We start from the raw sequence: 19,312 nt of genomic DNA, 5'->3' as shown, positions 1-19,312 counted from the left end.
ATCCAGAGGTGTGGCGGTCAATGGGAGTCAGAGGGGCGGGGGAATGCAGGGAATCCTTGCCGATGTCACAAGACTCCCCAAGCACACCCCTTATTAGCGGCGCAGGGGAAGGCACAGGGCCAATTACGCACTGACAAAAGAGAACAATGGAGAAGGCGAGGAATGAATCGACAAAGAAACGAGGAGAAATATAGAGCAAAGAAACAAGAAAAGGAAAGAAGAGGATATTGAGACAAAGAAAAATAATGGATTAAAAGACGAAGAATGTGCGTGAGTGAAATCCCGTAGCCAAAAGTCAAGCCTAGCCACAAAAGAGATTGTTTAATTTGTTGATTTTTGAAATACTCTTTGGTTTATAAGTGAAGTGCTCTGAACCGAGCTAGGTTTTTATTTCCCCTTTCTTGAACCTGCCGAGTGCCATGATATGAACATGAAATATACCATTTTAGATTTTTGCATCATAAAAAGCAGACTCTTCCTCTGTATACACCACACCCTGCTATAGATTGGAACCTTTCTGGACCGATCACATAATACATTTAATTTATATAGCTTGTGCTTTTCATTCTAATGTTGGATGTTCTTATATTATGTATCTGAGGTCTACTATACATACATGTTACAGATGATCCCACCTGAATTCACAAACAGACAGCTCTAGGGAAGATCTTGTTCCCATTTGGATAACGCATGTGTAAGATCATCCCCGTGACACTTCCGCTTCCAAAGTAAAGAGAGTCGGGAGGAAGGACCATTTCCACCATTTCCTCCTTACCTTCCAGGCCAACTACATTGCAGTCTCTGCATTGCATCAACCAATGGATGGGCGCCATGCCATTGACTGCACAGTTGAGCATCAGATTGCTTTGTCATATGATGCGGTTAGCTGAAATGTTAAACACCTATCCAGGTGTTGTGAGATATGGCAGGAGTCTACAATGTAGTCAGGCTGGAACTCGGCCTCAGTTTTCATAGAACACAAGGAGGCTGTGGAATAAACTTCTTCCAGCGTGATGACAAAGAGCCAATGAGTAGAAAGAGGCCCCACTTGTTTGCATTCAGAGGGGACAGTCAAAAATCTATAGTGTGTGCCTGGTTCTATATTCTATAGTGTGTGCCTGGTTCTAGAGAGCCTGTATTCTGAGTGGTGTTCTGAGTGGTGTTTGAGGGGTTGCATTCGAGTCAGGAAACTGTTGACACAAGGCCAATGATCTAGTATAGTTACAGTACAGTGTTAAAACAATGGCAATGATGCTAAAGTTCACTGTATCTGGGCGGCGGGTAGTCTAGCGGTTAAGAGTGTTGGGTCAGTAGTCGAAAGGTCGCTGGTTCGAATCACCAAGCCGACTAGGTGAAAAAAAAAAATTGGCCAATGTGCCCTTGAGCAATGCACTTAACCCTAATTGCTCCTGTGAGTTGCTCTGCATAGGAGTATCTTCGAAATGACTAAAATGTCAAATGTATCTGGAGTCCCCAAACTGACACACGTCCGACAGAGCTGCCTAACAATGGTTGGACTTCCTTGATACACTCGTAAAACTAAAGTGAACGGTCAATGTTAGAGTGTTAGTAATGACCTCCCACATGAGTGGTTTTTCTGTGAATTACCCATACTGCATTTCAAGGAATTGTTGATTCGCTGCAGCCGTGGAACAAATGTGAGGAAAATCCAGCTTACTGACCCATGTCCGTAGGCCTATGAGTGCAGGCTTTCAGTTCAGGCAGCTAGGAGTTGATTTGATTACATCTGCCCCTTTTTAACCCAGTTAATTTACAAGCCAAAGACCTAAAACCCCCAGCCTTTTTACGTAAGTAACATTCATCATACAGTAGAACATATATGAAACATTGATCAAATAGACAACATTTAGTCATTAATAGTACTTTTGTAATAGATAGTCCATTAAAGCTACATTCTGGGAATAGATAAACAATTAAACGTGGTCCCTGCCACTTGTTTTGGTATAGGTATAGGCATATAGCCAGCATTCTAGATGCAAGGACTGACAATCCATGACATCCACATGATAGCTCTAAACATATTTTAAAGCTATTATTCTTGCTTGCGGTCTTCTTGTTTGTAAACACTAATAAAACCGTATTTTTTGTGGGTATGATAGAAAAGGACAGTTGTGTTAACATTAGGAATCTTCTTCAAGAGTCAATGGGTAGGCTTGCCTGATAATCAGACTGTGCTGTACATTTGTTTGGAAAAATTTTCTCTCACAAGCAGAATGCTGAATAAAATCATATTATAACTTACTTCACTGGTTGACCGTGCAGTGGGTCCTTTTGCAGGTAGGAATGTGAGACAATATATCCACAGGAAAGTATAACTAGTACAACTTTTCAAAGCGCTGGTAGTGCGTTCAGATTTCCATCACTTGAAGCATTTCAAAAACAGCTGTCTATTTCAGAGATATGGGCGAATGTCGTGCACAGATTGTTGGGCCAAACGTTAGGACTCGAAACATGCAGGAATGTCTACATGCTTAATAGTGTAGGCCAACAGGTAAACACCACTGTAAACATGCTTTTAGCTCAGGAGTTCTAGACCCTGTAATTGCTACCAATAAAACGCCTAGACTTTGGCCTCATCAGTAAACAGACGGAAACCACTTGGAATGATTTAGGGATCACAACTATCATCCTCAACTATCACTGAAATCAATTTTTGGATGGTGCGAGTGATTAAAAATGGTAGCTAAATACACTGAACAAAAATATAAACGCAACATGTAAAGTGTTGGTTCCATGTTTCATGAGCTGAAATAAAATATCCCACTTTTTTTCTTTTTTTTTTTTACATATGCACAAAAGGATGATTTTTCTCAAATTTTGTGCACATATATCCTTTGCCAAGATAATCCATCTACCTGACAGGTGTGGCATATCAAGAAGCTGATTAAACAGCTTGATCATTACACAGGTGCACCTTGTGCTGGGGACAATAAAATGTGCAGTTTTCACACAACACAATGCCACAGATATCTTAAGTTTTGAGGGAGTGTGCAACTGGTATGCTGACTGCAGGAATGTCCACCAGAGCTGTTGTCAGATAATTCAATGTTAATTATCTACCATAAGATGCCTACAACGTAGTCGTTTTAGAGAATTTGGCAGTACTTCCAAGCGGCCTCACAACCGGAGACCACGTGTATGGCGTTGTGTGGTTTGCTGATGTCAATGTTGTGAACAGAGTGCTCCATGGTGTAGGTGGGGTTATGGTATGGGCAGGCATAAGCTACGGACAACGAATACAATTGCAGTTTATAGATGGCAATTTGAATGCATGGAGATACCGTGATGAGATCCTGAGGCCCATTGTCGTGTCCCAGTTCTTCCATGGCCTGCATAATCACCAGACATGTCACCCATTGAGCATGTTTGGGATGCTCTGGATCGACGTGTACGACAGCATGTTCCAATTCCTGCCAACATCCAGCAACTACACACAGCCATTGAAGAGGAATGGGACAACATTCCACAGACCACAATCAACAGCCCGATCAACTCTATGCAAAGGAGATGTGTCTTGGTGCATGAGGCAAATGGTGGTCACACCAGATACTGACTGGTTCACTGATCCACACCCCTACTTTTTTTTAAAGGTATCTGTGACCAACATATGCATATTTGTATTCCCAGTCATGTGAAATCCATTGATTTGGGCCAAATGTATTCATTTAAATTAACTGATTTCCTTACATGAACTGTAACTCAGTAACATTTTTGTAATTGTTGCATTCATATTTTGGTTCAGTATATATTAAAATAAGATGGCTTTGGAACTAAATTCGACATGTGTGGCTGGTTACAAAGTTAAAAACAGGCTGATTCGCAGGCGTAGCTCGCGTATCACTACCCAAATGGAATTTTGGGCTTTACTTGCATCTCATCATCACCACTAGCTTACCGAGAAGCAACAGCTTCAATTCCCGCCGAGCATCCCTCTTATCCCGGCGGAGCTGCCTTTCGATCTCGTCGTTGATCCGCCTGGCTTCTTTCGCCTCCTCGCTGAGGCAACACGCCATTATGGAGTCAAGGGTCATTCTTTTAAAATCACTTTTCCTGCTTCTTTATGCAGATTCCAGTTGCAATAAATTATAACAGTTAACGAATATCATGTCACGCCCTAACAGCTGGCGAAAAAACACGGACGCGTTTAATATAAATAGGACATAGCCTAGATGTGGTTCAAATAAAATGTTTGTGTTGCCCCCCGTTTCGTGTCCTTTCTGATCGCCTGTCAGTCAGAAAACAGTGGCTCGGGGAGTTAACTAAATGTCAGTACAATTCTAATTGGGTAATGGGTAGTGTGAATTCTCTTCTAAATATGATCAACAGATCCGTCCGTAGTCTTTGTGATAAGCATTCTCATTCTTGCCCAGTCATCCTTTTCACGTATTTTATTAAAATGCATGTCTTCATATCCTACGTCCAATATAGTCCTATCATATCATCCGTTTGATGAAAAAATACATGAAACAACGTGTCCGCTTTATTTCCAATAGCTTGACTCTCGGGCGTGGTAAAGCAGAATATGGCGGACTTTCATTCCAATCCGCTAGACATGAATACAGTTATCTCTCACTCGCAAAAAAAAAACAACAACACTAAAAAACACGCAACACCAATCGCATGTTTACTTTACAAAACGGAAAAACTCGTCATCCGTGTGCCTTCATGAATAGGAAAATGTCGATTATTCCGCTACACGTTTGCCTATAATACAAATAGAAAAAACGATCATGTTTCGTACAGCCCTGAGCCTTTCCCTTTCATCAATTCCATGTATTTTTACAGAGACCATTCACTCCTGGTCGGTGACGTCGGACAGTGGTAGGGAGTGTCCTCAGAAGAAAAGCGACTCGAAAGTGGGCCTAGTCCCATAACAAGCAGTTGATGTTACCTGCTCTACCTAAAATATGTACAGAATAATACCTTCTACAATTGCATTATGGTAGTAGCTGCATGTAAAAAAAAAAGTAATGCAAAGAGACTGGCATTATTGCATAGCAGAAGAAAAACCCAAGGTAAGCAGACTAAAGCAGTATCTCTACAAGGTATAGGCTCGTCTAGCATACCATTATCCCGAGAAATGCTATCTGCCAAATATGTTATCAGTAGTGAATTGGTCTGTGTTGCACAACTTGACCTTTAATCAACAACAATAACAACAAAGGGCCCTACAAGTATCTGAGTTGCTGTTTATTTTCATGTCACAGCTTGGGCCACGGAAGAAGTGCAATTTATGACTTGAAGCCCACACAACCTCATAGAATCTGAGGTTTAAAATCCCTGAACCCCTGCACTGCAACTCACAGGATTTAAAAACATGACTGCAAAGGAAAGGAAAATAAATGTTGCTGAGTGAGTGGAACACAACCCTGTTCAAGGCCAGTAGACCTATTGCAGATCTATTGTCGGCCTATAGGCTAATGTGCCTGAACTACCTTTTTGAACAAGGCAATATTGTGCTTCTTCAACTCACTGTGTTTACTCAAATCATAGGGCACTGCTGTGCTTCCTGTCTATGGGGTAATGGACAGGATACTGCACTTCTCAAATGTCCTTGAGTACTTCTATAATGCACATTTGAATTAAATGAGCAGCGAAGACATTTTACATCTATTTAATTGGTCATCTTACTCACTGGTACATGCTTCAGGTCTAGCAACCATTCCTTAATATAGTACAGGTTGGGTTTCTGTACCAGCACTGAAAAAACATATGGGCAAATGATTTCTGCATGATGGATCATTACCTTGGTCATGGAATGAATATAGCTACAGTGATTGAAAGTTAATGGAACTAGTTCTTGATGAGCCGGTTGATGTTTCCTTTGTTTTTCATCATGTTTGTTACGGGGTTGGAGGATGTTCCTTTTCCATGACAAGTCTGCTCCAAATAATGATATGTACAACTTTTTATTTAAAACATTATTTATGTAAAACTTATTATACTATGTAAAGTATTATTAATGAGCCCTGGAAATAGACGTATGTTTATTTAAGCCCTGTGGCTCCTCTCATTGGCAGTTTTGGATGCTCTGTTTGCTTACTAACTAACAGTTACAATGGAGTTTATCTCACTGAGGAATTGAGTGTTAGTAACTTAAGCAACCCATTTGAGCCATGAAATGGCGTCATAAAAAAAGAGTGAGAAGCGTTTGGGGAAATGTGCCTTGTCCCAGATCTGCTTTCAGGGGACACCAGTCACTCAGGCTCCCAAGTGCTTCTCAGTTCAAGAGGCGTCACTGCAGTATCTGGTTCGATTCCAGGCTGCATCACATCTGGTCGTGATTTGGAGTCCCATAGGGCCGCGCACAAATGGCCCAGCGTCGTCCGGGTTTGGCCGGGGGTAGGCCATCATTGTAAATAAGAATTTGTTCTTAACTGACTTGCCTGGTTAAATAAAATAAAAAGTCAACCTGTGTCTGAAATAAAGGGCAACCCTCACAGGTAAACATTAGCCAAATCTGCTATGGTATGTTAACTACTACACTAGGAAGAAAGAAAGAAATAAGAAAACAAATCCACAACATCTTTATAACAGGAAAGCAATTACATAGGTATTCAAAACTTGCAATAGCTATGTTTCCATTAACTTTTCCAGTGATTTTTTTCTCGACATTTAATTCACAGACAGACGCGACAATTGCCTACCACGGTGCGTTTCCATAAACTGTTGTGTCGATAAAACAGCTGGACGTAATGACGTCACAAAACCCAAAATGTCGAATAGAAATGTGGTTGAAGTGTATCCATCATTATATTAGGCATATTGCGGATTAATAAAGTGGCTACAGTCTGTATGCCCAGCCCACCTATCTTTCATGTCTCAGGTAGCCCGCAAAATCCAGGATGGATATAATACAAACATGGACTAATATTTGCCATATTCTTATCATTCTCATATGTCAAACTTATCGCCACTGTCCGTGCCATGGTGTAACTTGCAGTCACGCAGGCCTAGATGATCTGAAACAATTTGATAGTGAAACTTCAAATTGCAATGTGAAGCAACTCAGGCATTCTTGAAAGTCAATACAAAACTGGTCCCGCAAGGAAACATTATTTTTTATTGTTGAATAAATGGATGTTGCGAGCAGTAGGCATTAGAATTACATGTGGAGTGGAGTTTTATAGTTGATAACATAATGTGCCAGCATACCTTAAAAAATATATTTATTCGAAGAGCACAGTTTCTATCATCCGTAGCTACCGTGTGTTTCCATTGATAACTTAAAAAATTGATTTTGCTAGCAGTAGGCATTCAGAATGAAATGTGGAGTGGAGCGTTATAGTTACGTGATGACATCACGTGCCCAGTTTACCTTCAAAATTATTCTGGAATCATCATTAATTAGAAAAACACCATTATTTGTTGCAATAAACAAAGTTCAATAAAATAAAAATCCACCCCAGTCGAACAGATAAAAATGTTGTTGATCTTTCTTAAATGTATCATATATATTACGTTTGCATTACACATGTCGCAATAATGTTTTGGGAGTCATTGCTTTTGTAGAATAAACCTGGACCAATGGAATCCTATGACTGCATCTTGCCTAAGTCACATTTAGCCTTTTGGCAGACATCCAGTGTGACTGAATAAAGTCAGTAATAAAATCAATGTTTTTTTTATTTTTATTGAACCTTTAACTCGGCAAGCCAGTTTAGAACAAATTGTAATTTACAATGACGGCCTACCCCGGACAAACCCGGACGACAGGGCAAATTGTGCGCCTCACTATAGGACTCCCAATCACGGCCGGATGTGATGCAGCCTGGATTCATTACGCTAAAATGCTGTAAGCAGTTAGAAATGACATCAATCAACTAACAATTCTTTCTCGTACAGAAATCATGCTGCTGGCAGGAAGCACAATCTTGACTAACAGGACATTTTCACACAGATGAATGGGAGACCTGTGCCACAGTGAGCATTTGACCAGCCCACGGAGGTACGCAGATGGATGCAAGCGTTGCGGTCCACATCAAGGTGTGTGTACCAGTTTTCGTAGTAGAATCCTACACGGTCGATCCACAGCCACCTGTCTTGGAGATAGAATCCACCGATCCACGCGCTGTGCCGGTTGGCCATTGTCGTTAACTGCTGCAGGAAGCGATACTGTCGGGGGTTCTGAACGGAGGCCAGGTTTGCATGCAGTGTGTTGCAGTGTTCCTCTGCGTTGTGCCACGGCAAGTATGAGTTCACAAAGAGGAAACAGCGCGACTGATGTAGGTACCAACCATCAGGGCAGTGCAAAAACCTTATCGCTGGTGCTTGGACCAGCGCAAGAGCATCAGCCTCAGCTTCCCCTTCTTCAGGTAGAGCAAGCTCTACTTTGTTTTCTACCAGTTCTACTATGGTCTCCATTGGAGCGTCACCCAGTGGCTTCAGTGGCCCAGTCTCTTTAGCCTCCTCTAGAACTGGAACAATGCTTAGTTGTTCCACTGCCACAGCCTGCTGCTGCCCTGCTGCTTCCCTTAGAGTTAAGGCCACACAGAGTAATACAGAGATGCTCAGGACCTTCATGGTGATTTTGCTGGTTAACTGTAGTCGTAGGCAAGTCACAGGTAGTCTTTTCTCAGGTTGGCCAGTGATGGAGTAATGAGTGGAGTAGAGGTTGCTCCGCTCTTTATGTACTGTCCCGTCCCCTATGCTTTCACCAAGGAACGTTACGTGACATAGAGCAATGATAAGGGGAATTTTTATGGTAGCTATGAACTAAGCTATAAATTGTGATTGGCATTGTTAATTCATTTCCTGAAAACTTTGGTATCTACGGTCTTTAGCCCGCCGTGTTCCAGTAAATTATGGTAGTAAGGGTGTGTTACACTGAAAATAAACCCAGGTGACAGGAATCGGTTCCAGTAAAGTCCTGTTCCAATGTAGGCCTACAGGGCAGCTTAACCCTCTTCCTGGAGATCTACCATCCTGTAGGTTTTTTTGTCCAATGTTGGATTAAGTTAGCATACCTGATTCAGCTAGGTCTTGGTGAGCAGTTTAGGCCTATACATACAATCTGGGGTGTAATCATTAGTCCAAACTGTATAGCAAACAGTTGCAAATAGAAAACGTTTTGCAATAAAAATATGAGTTTCTATTGGGAAGATTCAGGTGGGTTGTACTGTTTGCTTCTGTTTGGTTCCAAGTGAATACACCCAGACAGGTGTGCTAAATTAGGGTTAGACTGAACCCACGGGAAAAGGGTTGCTGAGCAGCCCTGCAGTAAATGATAGTAAAACAATTTAGGTGTGTTGTACTCAAAATGGACCATTTAGTATCATATATTACATTTTGAATGGCATGTATTAATTTGTGGATGGCCATCATCCATTTCATATGATATGTTATGAATTACAATTTGAATGATATGTTACGAATTCGAATTAGTGGTTGCTAATGTCAGCTAGGTGACTAACGTTAGCTAGGCTAGGGGTTAGGGTTAAATTTAGGAATTAGGTTATAGGATTAGGGGAAGGGTTAGCTAAAAGGGTTAAGTTTAGGGTCAGGGGAATGGTTAGCTAAAAGGGTTAGGGGATGGGTTAGCTAACATGCTAAGTAGTTACAAATTAGCAAAAAAAGTAGTAAGTAGTTGAAAAGTTGCTAATTAGCTAACATTTTCTGTGATGAGTTTCGAACTCGCAACTTGGGTTAATAGACATTAGTGTTATAAGCCCACCCTTGATTTACGTAATCAGCTGTCTTATTTAACAATATCAAATGTAACATATCATACTAATTTGAGTGTCCCGGATTTACATGTACTATGTTACGTCTAGTCTATGAGACCAGGCCGTTCAGTTGGTTTGTACCCAGTAAGCAAAATGGCTTTGAAAATATTTTAGACATTGAAAGTATTTTAGACGTCTTTCCCATTTTTGGAGCTGAATGAAAGGTGAAAATGCATATTTTCCGGACGTCAAATGTTTTTTCTTGATGTCATAAATACATCTTATATGGATATTGAAAATATGTATTTTCCGGGCGTTGAAAAGTCGTATTTTACGAATGTTGAAAATACATATTTTCTAGACATTAAATACGTATTTTCAGGACATTTTCAGGTTTATTTCGGTTCTGAACTGAAGTTGGATGTTGAAATCAGTAAAAAAAATGTTATGAATGAAAGTTTAAAATACTTAATTTACAGACTTTGAAATGTACTTTTTTTGTAATTGATTCTATGGTCAAATTTCAACCTCACCTACTGTATATTCTCAATTAAGTAATCATTATATCACAATATTAATTCCTTCGAAGATTGCAACATAGAATAATTATTGTTGCTCCCATCTGTCACATGCACTTATGTTAGCTTTTTCAAACTGGCAGCGATGCTTTTTTAAGTAGCCCAACCTACAGAATAAACCAACAGACCACACTTTAGTTCAGTAGAGTACATTAGAGTAAAGTAGGCTACAGTACACTATACTGTGCTGTACTCTACTGAACTATATTTTTCTTTACTTTACCATATTGTACTGTGCTTCTACTGTACTGTGCAGTACTGTCCAAACTTGTGAAACATAGATGTCTATGATTGGTTCAGATTTGGTCTGGTCTGGACCAAATTTGAACCAATCACAGACATCTATGTTTCGGATCAAATCTGAACCAATCATATACGTCTATGTTTGGGCCAAATATAGGCCAGTCTGGACCGAATGTCTGTGGACGTTGAAATCAAGGCCAGTTCAGACCTAACCAAATCAGAACTCAACATAGACTAGTTAGCTACTTTTGAAGTGAAGCTAGCTAGCAGCTAAAAGAGTCTATAAGAAACTTTTGTCTCTGGGCGCTCTGGAGCCAAAAGGTGTCCCCCAATGGACAGAAATATTGGACAGAAAGCTACACATCTGAGCTCCCTACACTCATTACATGAGAAAAAGCATTATGTTTGCCTAAAATGAAGGATTTATGTAGTTTAATGAGATATAGCTAATATGAATTAATTGTATGATATCATATAAATAAACATTTAAGCCACAATTTGATGCATACAACGTCCTCCATATTGCATACTTAAATGTATGCTGTTTTTCCTGCCACAAGATTGGAAACGTTAGACACTGTCCAAATTCAGTGCAGAGATGCTAACCCACTTGAAACTTTAAGTAGGAGCCCCTTGCCTCATAACCTGTCCTAATTCCTTGTGCGATCTCTGTCTGGAAAATGAATGACTACCTTCATCTCTCTACCCATCTCAGAAAGGTACAGGTTGGACTATAGGAAGAAGATTCTAGCCATCCGCTTCAAGGAGAATACTGTACGGCACCCTGAGTGTCTGACAGCTTAACCAAACCTCAATTACCCTCCAACTCCATGGTCTTCCATTGAGAGAGATAGACTTTCTCACTATCACCAAGGTAGCAAGTTGCAGAGGCACATTCACCTGAACCAACCTAAGTTTCCGCAGTGCCCCCACTAACACTCGTTTGTTGTTACTCACCAGGGTTTAGCCAATGGAAAATATTACTTGGCTCATTGTGTTAAGGCTACATCAATGTGTTTACATTATCTGTTTGTGTTTTCTCTAATTTGTGTTTTCTAATGTTCAGCTATCTACCAGAGCTCTGTTTCCCTCTAATGGTGATGGTGAGTATGACATACTCAAAGATCTGTATTGAAGTGATTACACATTCAACAATTGCATGGGCAGAATCATGCATCCTTATTGTGTGGTATTTGGGGTTGTGTGTGAGCTCCCGTCGACTGACCTCTCCCCTGCACTGCAGCCTAGGCCGTGTCTCAGAGGTACTGAAGGCCTGAATTTGAGGGCATGGGAGGCCCCCACTGGGTCACTCTCAACTGCAACACCCTGGTGGGAGACAAAGGGGCGGCCGCCTTTGCACAGGAGCTTGCTGAGGACCTCTGGGTCAAAGGTTAGGGGACACATTCAGTCTCTCATTGACCCTCTTTCAAGTCAGTTATTCAGGATCTTTCCTTGAGCTTGAATCCAGGGTGTTGTTCATTAGGGCACACCGTATCAAAACATATTTTTTATTGGTGGTATTACATGTATTTTTTTTAAATACAAATGTTTGCATGTTATTTTGACATTAATACGTGTCACATATCAGTTTGCAATTTAAAAAAATAAATAATAATTTTGTTAATAAAGCCGCATAGTCTCTTTTTTGCTTTCTTGAGTAAGGCAGTTCCAAAATGCAGGTGTTTGAATCTAGATCAGTGCTTTCTGTGGTGGTGGGGCAGCCAGCAGAAAATACGGCGCGTAGGGGTTGGTAACATTCTCTAGTTGTGCTGTGATTGGCCCAGTGTTCCGTCACTAATGGGGACACTACGTTACTGCAAAATCTACAGGGAGAAAAATGAAAATTAAAGACCCTTGGGTACTGTCAAAGATTTACATTAGAAGTGCCCATCTAAGAAGGCTGAAGGTCTTTGGCCACAGATAAAATGATGTCAAATCACATTGGTTGAGAGAATGTCAAAGGCAAAGGGTGGCCACTTTGAAGAATCTCAAAAATAAAATATAGTTAAATAAAATATAGTTTGATTTGTGTAACACTTTTTTTTGGTTACTACATGATTCCATGTGTTATTTCATAGTTTTGATGTCTTCACTATTATTCTACGATGTAGAAAATAGTAAAAATAAAGAAAAACCCTTGAATGAGTAGTTGTGTCCAAACTGACTGGTACTTAATATATATTACACACTACGGTCAAAGTTTGGGATCACTTAGAAATGTCCTTGTTTTTGAAAGAAAAGCACTTTTTTTTTGTCCATTAAAATAACAAAATTGATCAGAAATACAGTGTAGTACAGTGTAGACGTTGTTAATGTTGTAAATTATTATTGTAGCTGGAAACAGCTGCTTTTGAATGGAATATCTACATTTGAAGTCGGGAAGTTTACATACAGTGCCTTGCGAAAGTATTCGGCCCCCTTGAACTTTGCGACCTTTTGCCACATTTCAGGCTTCAAACATAAAGATATAAAACTGTAGTTTTGGGAAGAATCAACAACAAGTGGGACACAATCATGAAGTGGAACGGCATTTATTGGATATTTCAAACTTTTTTAACAAATCAAAAACTGAAAAATTGGGCGTGCAAAATTATTCAGCCCCCTTAAGTTAATACTTTGTAGCGCCACCTTTTGCTGCGATTACAGCTGTAAGTCGCTTGGGGTATGTCTCTATCAGTTTTGCACATCGAGAGACTGACATTTTTTCCCATTCCTCCTTGCAAAACAGCTCGAGCTCAGTGAGGTTGGATGGAGAGCATTTGTGAACAGCAGTTTTCAGTTCTTTCCACAGATTCTCGATTGGATTCAGGTCTGGACTTTGACTTGGCCATTCTAACACCTGGATATGTTTATTTTTGAACCATTCCAATGTAGATTTTGCTTTATGTTTTGGATCATTGTCTTGTTGGAAGACAAATCTCCATCGCAGTCTCAGGTCTTTTGCAGACTCCATCAGGTTTTCTTCCAGAATGGTCCTGTATTTGGCTCCATCCATTTTAACCATCTTCCCTGTCCCTGCTGAAGAAAAGCAGGCCCAAATCATGATGCTGCCACCACCATGTTTGACAGTGGGGATGGTGTGTTCAGGGTGATGAGCTGTGTTGCTTTTACGCCAAACATAACATTTTGCATTGTTGCCAAAAAGTTACATTTTGGTTTCATCTGACCAGAGCACCTTCTTCCACATGTTTGGTGTGTCTCCCAGGTGGCTTGTGGCAAACTTTAAACAACACTTTTTATGGATATCTTTAAGAAATGGCTTTCTTCTTGCCACTCTTCCATAAAGGCCAGATATGTGCAATATACGACTGATTGTTGTCCTATGGACAGAGTCTCCCACCTCAGCTGTAGATCTCTGCAGTTCATCCAGAGTGATCATGGGCCTCTTGGCTGCATCTCTGGTCAGGCTTCTCCTTGTATGAGCTGAAAGTTTAGAGGGACGGCCAGGTCTTGGTAGATTTGCAGTGGTCTGATACTCCTTCCATTTCAATATTATCGCTTGCACAGTGCTCCTTGGAATGTTTAAAGCTTGGGAAATATTTTTGTATCCAAATCCGGCTTTAAACTTCTTCACAACAGTATCTCGGACCTGCCTGGTGTGTTCCTTGTTCTTCATGATGCTCTCTGCGCTTTTGACGGACCTCCGAGGCTATCACAGTGCAGGTGCATTTATACGGAGACTTGATTACACACAGGTGGATTGTATTTATCATCATTAGTCATTTAGGTCAACATTGGATCATTCAGAGATCCTCACTGAACTTCTGGAGAGAGTTAGCTGCACTGAAAGTAAAGGGGCTGAATAATTTTGCACGCCCAATTTTTCAGTTTTTGATTTGTTAAAAAAGTTTGAAATATCCAATAAATGTCGTTCCACTTCATGATTGTGTCCCACTTGTTGTTGATTCTTCACAAAAAAATAGTTTTATATCTTTATGTTTGAAGCCTGAAATGTGGCAAAAGGTCGCAAAGTTCAAGGGGGCCGAATACTTTCGCAAGGCACTGTACTTAGGTTGGAGTCATTAAAACTCTTTTTTTCAACCACTCCACAAATTTATTGTTAACACACTATTGTTTTGGCAAGTCAGTTAGCACATCTATTTGTGCATGACACAAGTAATTTGTCCAACAATTGCTTACAAACAGATTATTTCCCTGTATCACAATTCTAGTGGGTCAGAAGTTTACATACACTAAGTTGACTGTGCCTTTAAACAGCTTGGAAAATTCCAGAAAATGTCATTGCTTGAGAAACTTCTGATAGGCCAATTGACACAATTTTAGTCAATTGGAGGTGTACCTGTGGATGTATTTCAAGGTCTACCTTCAAACTCAGTGCCTCTTTGCTTGACATCATTGGAAAATCTAAAGAAATCAGCCAAGATCTCAGAAAATAAATTGTAGACCTCCACAAGTCTGGTTCATCCTTGGGAGCAATTTCCAAACGCCTGAAGGTACCACGTTCATCTGTACAAACAATAGTACACAAGTATAAACACCATGGGACCAAGCAGCCGTCATACCGCTCAGGAAGGAGACACGTTCTGTCTCCTAGAGATGAACGTACTTTGGTGCGAAAAGTGAAAATCAATCCCAGAACAACAGCAAAGGACTTGTGAAGATGCTGGAGGAAACGGGTACAAAAGTATCTATATCCACAGTAAAGCCAGTCCTATATCAACATAACCTGAAAGGCCGTTTAGCAAGGAAGAGGCCACTGCTACAAAACCTCCATAAAAAAGCCAGACTACTGTTTGCAACTGCACATGGGGACAAAGATCATACTTTTTGGAGAAATGTCTTCTGGTCTGATGAAACAAAATAGAACTGCCATAATGACCATCGTTATGTTTGGAGGAGAAAGGGGGAGGCTTGCAAGCCAAAGAACACTATTCCAACCATGAAGCACGCAGCATCATGTTGTGGGGGTGCTTTGCTGCAGGAGGGACTGGTGCATTTACAAAATAGATGGTATCATGAGAAGAACAATTATGTGGATATATTGAAGCAACATCTCAAGACATCAGTCAGGAAGTTAAAGCTTGGTCACAAATCGATCATCCAAATGGAAAATGACGCCAAGCATAGTTCCAATGTTGTGGCAAAATGTCTCAAGGACAACAAAGTGAAGGTATTGGAGTGGCCATCACAAAGCCCTGACCTCAATCCTATAGAAAGTTTGTGGGCAGAACTGAAAAAGCGTGTGCGAGTAAGGAGGCCTATAAACCTGACTCAGTTACACCAGCTCTGTCAGGAGGAATGGGCAAAAATTCACCCAATTTATTGTGGGAAGTTTGTGGAAGGCTCCCTGAAACGTTTGACCCAAGTTAAAGAATTTAAAGGCAATGCTACGAAATACTAATTGAGTGTATGTAAACTTCTGACCCACTGGGAATGTAATGAAAGAAATAAAAGCTGAAATAAATAATTCTCTCTATTATTCTGACATTTCACATTCTTAAAATAAAGTGGTGATCCTAACTGACCTAAGAAAGGGATTTCTTACCAGGATTAAATGTCAGGAATTGTGAAAAACTGAGTTTAAATATATTTGGCTAAGGTGTATGTAAACTTCCGTCTTCAACTGTACATAGACGTACAGAGACCCATTATCAGCAACCATCATCCCCATGTTCCAATAGCACGTTGTGTTAGCTAATCCAAGTTTATCATTTTAAAAGGCTAATTGATTATTAGAAAACACTTTTGCAATTATGTTAGCAAAGCTGAAAAATGTTGTCCTGATTTAGGAAAGCAATAAAACTGGCCTTCTTTAGACTAGTTGAGTATCTAGAATATCAGCATTTGTGGGTTTGATTACAGGCTCAAATGTCCAGAAACAAAGAACTTTCTTCTGATACTCGTCTGTTTATTCTTGTTCTGAGAAATGAAGGCTATTCCATGCGAGAAATTGCTAAGAAACTGAAGATCTCGTACAACGATGTGTACTACTCCCTTCACAGAACAGCCAGCGCAAACTGGCTCTAACCAGAATAGAAAGAGGAGTGGGAGGCCCCGGTGCACAACTGAGCAAGAGGACAAATACATTCGAGTGTCTAGACCAAAAGGATGTTATTATAATATTTTTTTACTTACATGTTTTGCTAAAATAAAGGTTTAAGGAAATACAGCCATGCACCACAGTACTAGAAGACAAAACAGTTAAATCAAGCCAGATGGTATTGTAAGTATAAATCAAATCTTCCATTATTTTAATTTTAAAAAGCATGAAAAGGTAGTGTAATGGGATAATATCTTACTGTGGTGTGCGAAGAATCCAATACTTGTATGCGGTACAAATCAAATGATTGTGGAAGCATGTCCTCTAAGAGTATGAATTAGTCTGTTTTAAGGAAGTTACTGTAGTTTGAAGTACAATACCAACATAGCTACTGCACTAGGTCAAAGCTGTGTGCTGGAAACCTTGGTAGAGCATGGGTGGAATAGGCATTAAAATGTAGTTTTTTTTTGTATATATATGTATTACTATGGGCTTATAAAGAAAAACAATAACTATTCTTTGTCCCGTAAAAGTGGGGTGGGGAGTACTCAGTAGGGTCTGTAGAATCTATATATGGTGTCAATTCACGAGGCTCTGAATAATACAGAGTATTGCGGGACTTTTTCTGTGGTCAAACAGCTTAAAACGGGGTGCCTGGACACTATATGATACAAATATAATTAGAAATGATTGATTTTGTGTCCATAAAACCAGAGTCCAGTCTACTCACTAGAGTCCCTAGAAAACAAAAACAGATGAGTTTGAACAAAAGGTTAGGTCATAGGAAGCTTTATGGTGACAGTTGAACAGTGAGACACAGAACCATGGACAGTTAACATTTTAGAATGTTATGTTGTCGGCCTTTCTCCAAATATGTGGCCCAAAAGCATATTAAAATGATGTTATATTTTAGTTATTGCAAGACCACACACTGGTTAAGAGAAAATATGACTTTCTGTCTTAAATAAACTGTGATGGAAAATAGTCAGTTGGGGGTTCTACTAACCAAATATGTTCAGTTTTTCAGGTGGGGTTGTGTAGAACAGCCTTCTGGGCAGAGTAAAAGTCCAGCAACACTCCATTGTTATTCAGAGCCCCATGAAATTACACCATACATGGATTCCGCAGACCCTACTGAGTATTCCCTACAATACCTTTACTGCGGCACCTAGTATAGTTTTTGCTCTATAAGCCAATATGTATTCCATATACAGTGCCTTGAGAAAGTACATTGCACCCCTTGACTTTTTCCTCATTTTGTTGTGTTACAGCCTGAATATTTTAATTTTATGCCACTGATCTACATGCACATCATACCCCACAATGACAAAGTAGAACATTTATAACAACTGTAACATTAAAGTATTCAACCCCTTTGTTATGGCAAGCCTTAATATGTTCAGTTGTAAAAATGTGCTTAATAAGTCATAATAAGTTGCGTGGACTCGGTATGTAAGGCCTGTTCAATGCTGTTCTGACCAATCGGAATCCATGCTTGAAGAATGTTTTAATGATTTTGATGTTCTGGGATGCCTCTGCTCTGAGAATAACATTGACTTGTACACTGACACAGTGACAGATTCCGCTTTCAAAACAACTGGGAACTCCCCAAAAAATATGAGGTCAAATCATGACATCAGTGATCTTCAGGTCGGTAAAATCAGAGCTCTTAAAAAGAGGCCCGAGTTCCCGAGTTGGATGATCGTTCAAATAGATTTTTCCCATTCGGAGTGTATTTTTTCCCCGAGTTCCCAGTTGTTTTGAACGCACTGAAGTCGGAGATTTGAGTTTCCAGTTGTTTTGAACACGGCAAAAGTTAAATCAGGAAGTGTCTAGGGGACGATTAAAACCTATCCAAACCAAAAAACGTGGATAGAAGGCAGCAATCGCGCAAAACTGAAAGCGCCAACCACCACATTTAACCACATCAAGGTGACTAGGAATATGCTTGAGTACAAAAATTCCAGTTATGCCCTCCATAAGGAAATCAGGCAAAAAGTCAACTGGAAAGTGGAGTCGGAATTCACAATTCAACAGCTTTGATATGAGACGTATGTGGCAGGAGAAACCAGCCACATCCTGGACACCAACGTCTTGCTCCTGGACAAGCTAAACACCTTCTTCACCCGCTTCGAGGGAAACACATTGCCCACGACGCGGGCCAGCGCCGCATCATGAAGTGTTTTGAGAGGCTAGTTAAAGAGCATACATATCACCTCCACCTTACCCAACACCCTAGCACCACTGCAATTTGCAAACTGCCCCAATAGGTCCACGGGTGACGCAATCGCCATCGCAATGCCCTATCCCATCTGGACAAGAGGAATACCTATGTAAGAATTCTGTACATTGACTACATCTCAGCCTTCAACACCATAGTGCCCTCCAAGCTCATCATTAAGCTCAGGGCCCTGGGTCTGAACCCGCCCTGTGCAACTGGGTCCTGGACTTCCTGACGGGCTGTCTCCAGGTGATGAAGGTAGGCAACAACACCTCCACTACGCTGATCCTCAACACATGGGCCCCACAAGGGTGCGTACTCAGCCCCATCCTGTATTCCCTGTTCACCCACGACTGTGTGGCCAACTCAATCAGATGACAACAGTGGTAGACCTGATTACCAACAACGACAAGACAGCCTACAAGGAGAAGGCGAGGGCCCTGGTGGAGTGGTACAAGGAAAATAACCACTCCCTCAACGTTAACATAACGAAGGAGCTGATCGTGGGCATTCAGGAGACAGCAAAAGGAGCACACCCCCATCCACAAAAGCTTAAAGTTCCTCGGTGTACACATCACTGACA

General features: G+C 40.6%; 2 protein-coding genes across 2 annotated transcripts in view; both read right to left on the bottom strand.

The window, feature by feature from the left end:
- LOC110535781 (guanine nucleotide-binding protein G(q) subunit alpha) overlaps positions 1-5,080 on the bottom strand; it is a 41,324-nt gene extending 36,244 nt beyond the window's left edge. The window contains exon 1 of the mRNA XM_021621034.3: positions 3,917-5,080. Within this exon, the coding sequence (XP_021476709.1) occupies positions 3,917-4,052 (136 nt within the window). The 5' untranslated portion in view covers positions 4,053-5,080. The remainder of the gene's footprint in view (positions 1-3,916) is intronic.
- Positions 5,081-7,061: 1,981 nt separating this feature from the next.
- Positions 7,062-8,697, bottom strand: LOC110535780 (ladderlectin-like). The gene has a single exon (XM_021621033.3). It carries the CDS (start codon positions 8,542-8,544, stop codon positions 7,900-7,902), a length of 645 nt encoding a protein of 214 aa, XP_021476708.2. The 5' UTR covers positions 8,545-8,697; the 3' UTR covers positions 7,062-7,899.
- Between the last annotated feature and the right edge of the window lie 10,615 nt (positions 8,698-19,312).

The sequence above is a fragment of the Oncorhynchus mykiss genome, chromosome 11 (assembly GCF_057628025.1).
Source record: "Oncorhynchus mykiss isolate SJ-2025 chromosome 11, ASM5762802v1, whole genome shotgun sequence".
NCBI lineage: Eukaryota > Metazoa > Chordata > Actinopteri > Salmoniformes > Salmonidae > Oncorhynchus > Oncorhynchus mykiss.
This window is presented reverse-complemented; position numbering and strand designations above follow the sequence as displayed.

Excerpts from the sequence above, each read along its gene's own strand:
- LOC110535780 (XM_021621033.3), bottom strand. The coding sequence starts at position 8,544 with ATGAAGGTCCTGAGCATCTCTGTATTACTCTGTGTGGCCTTAACTCTA.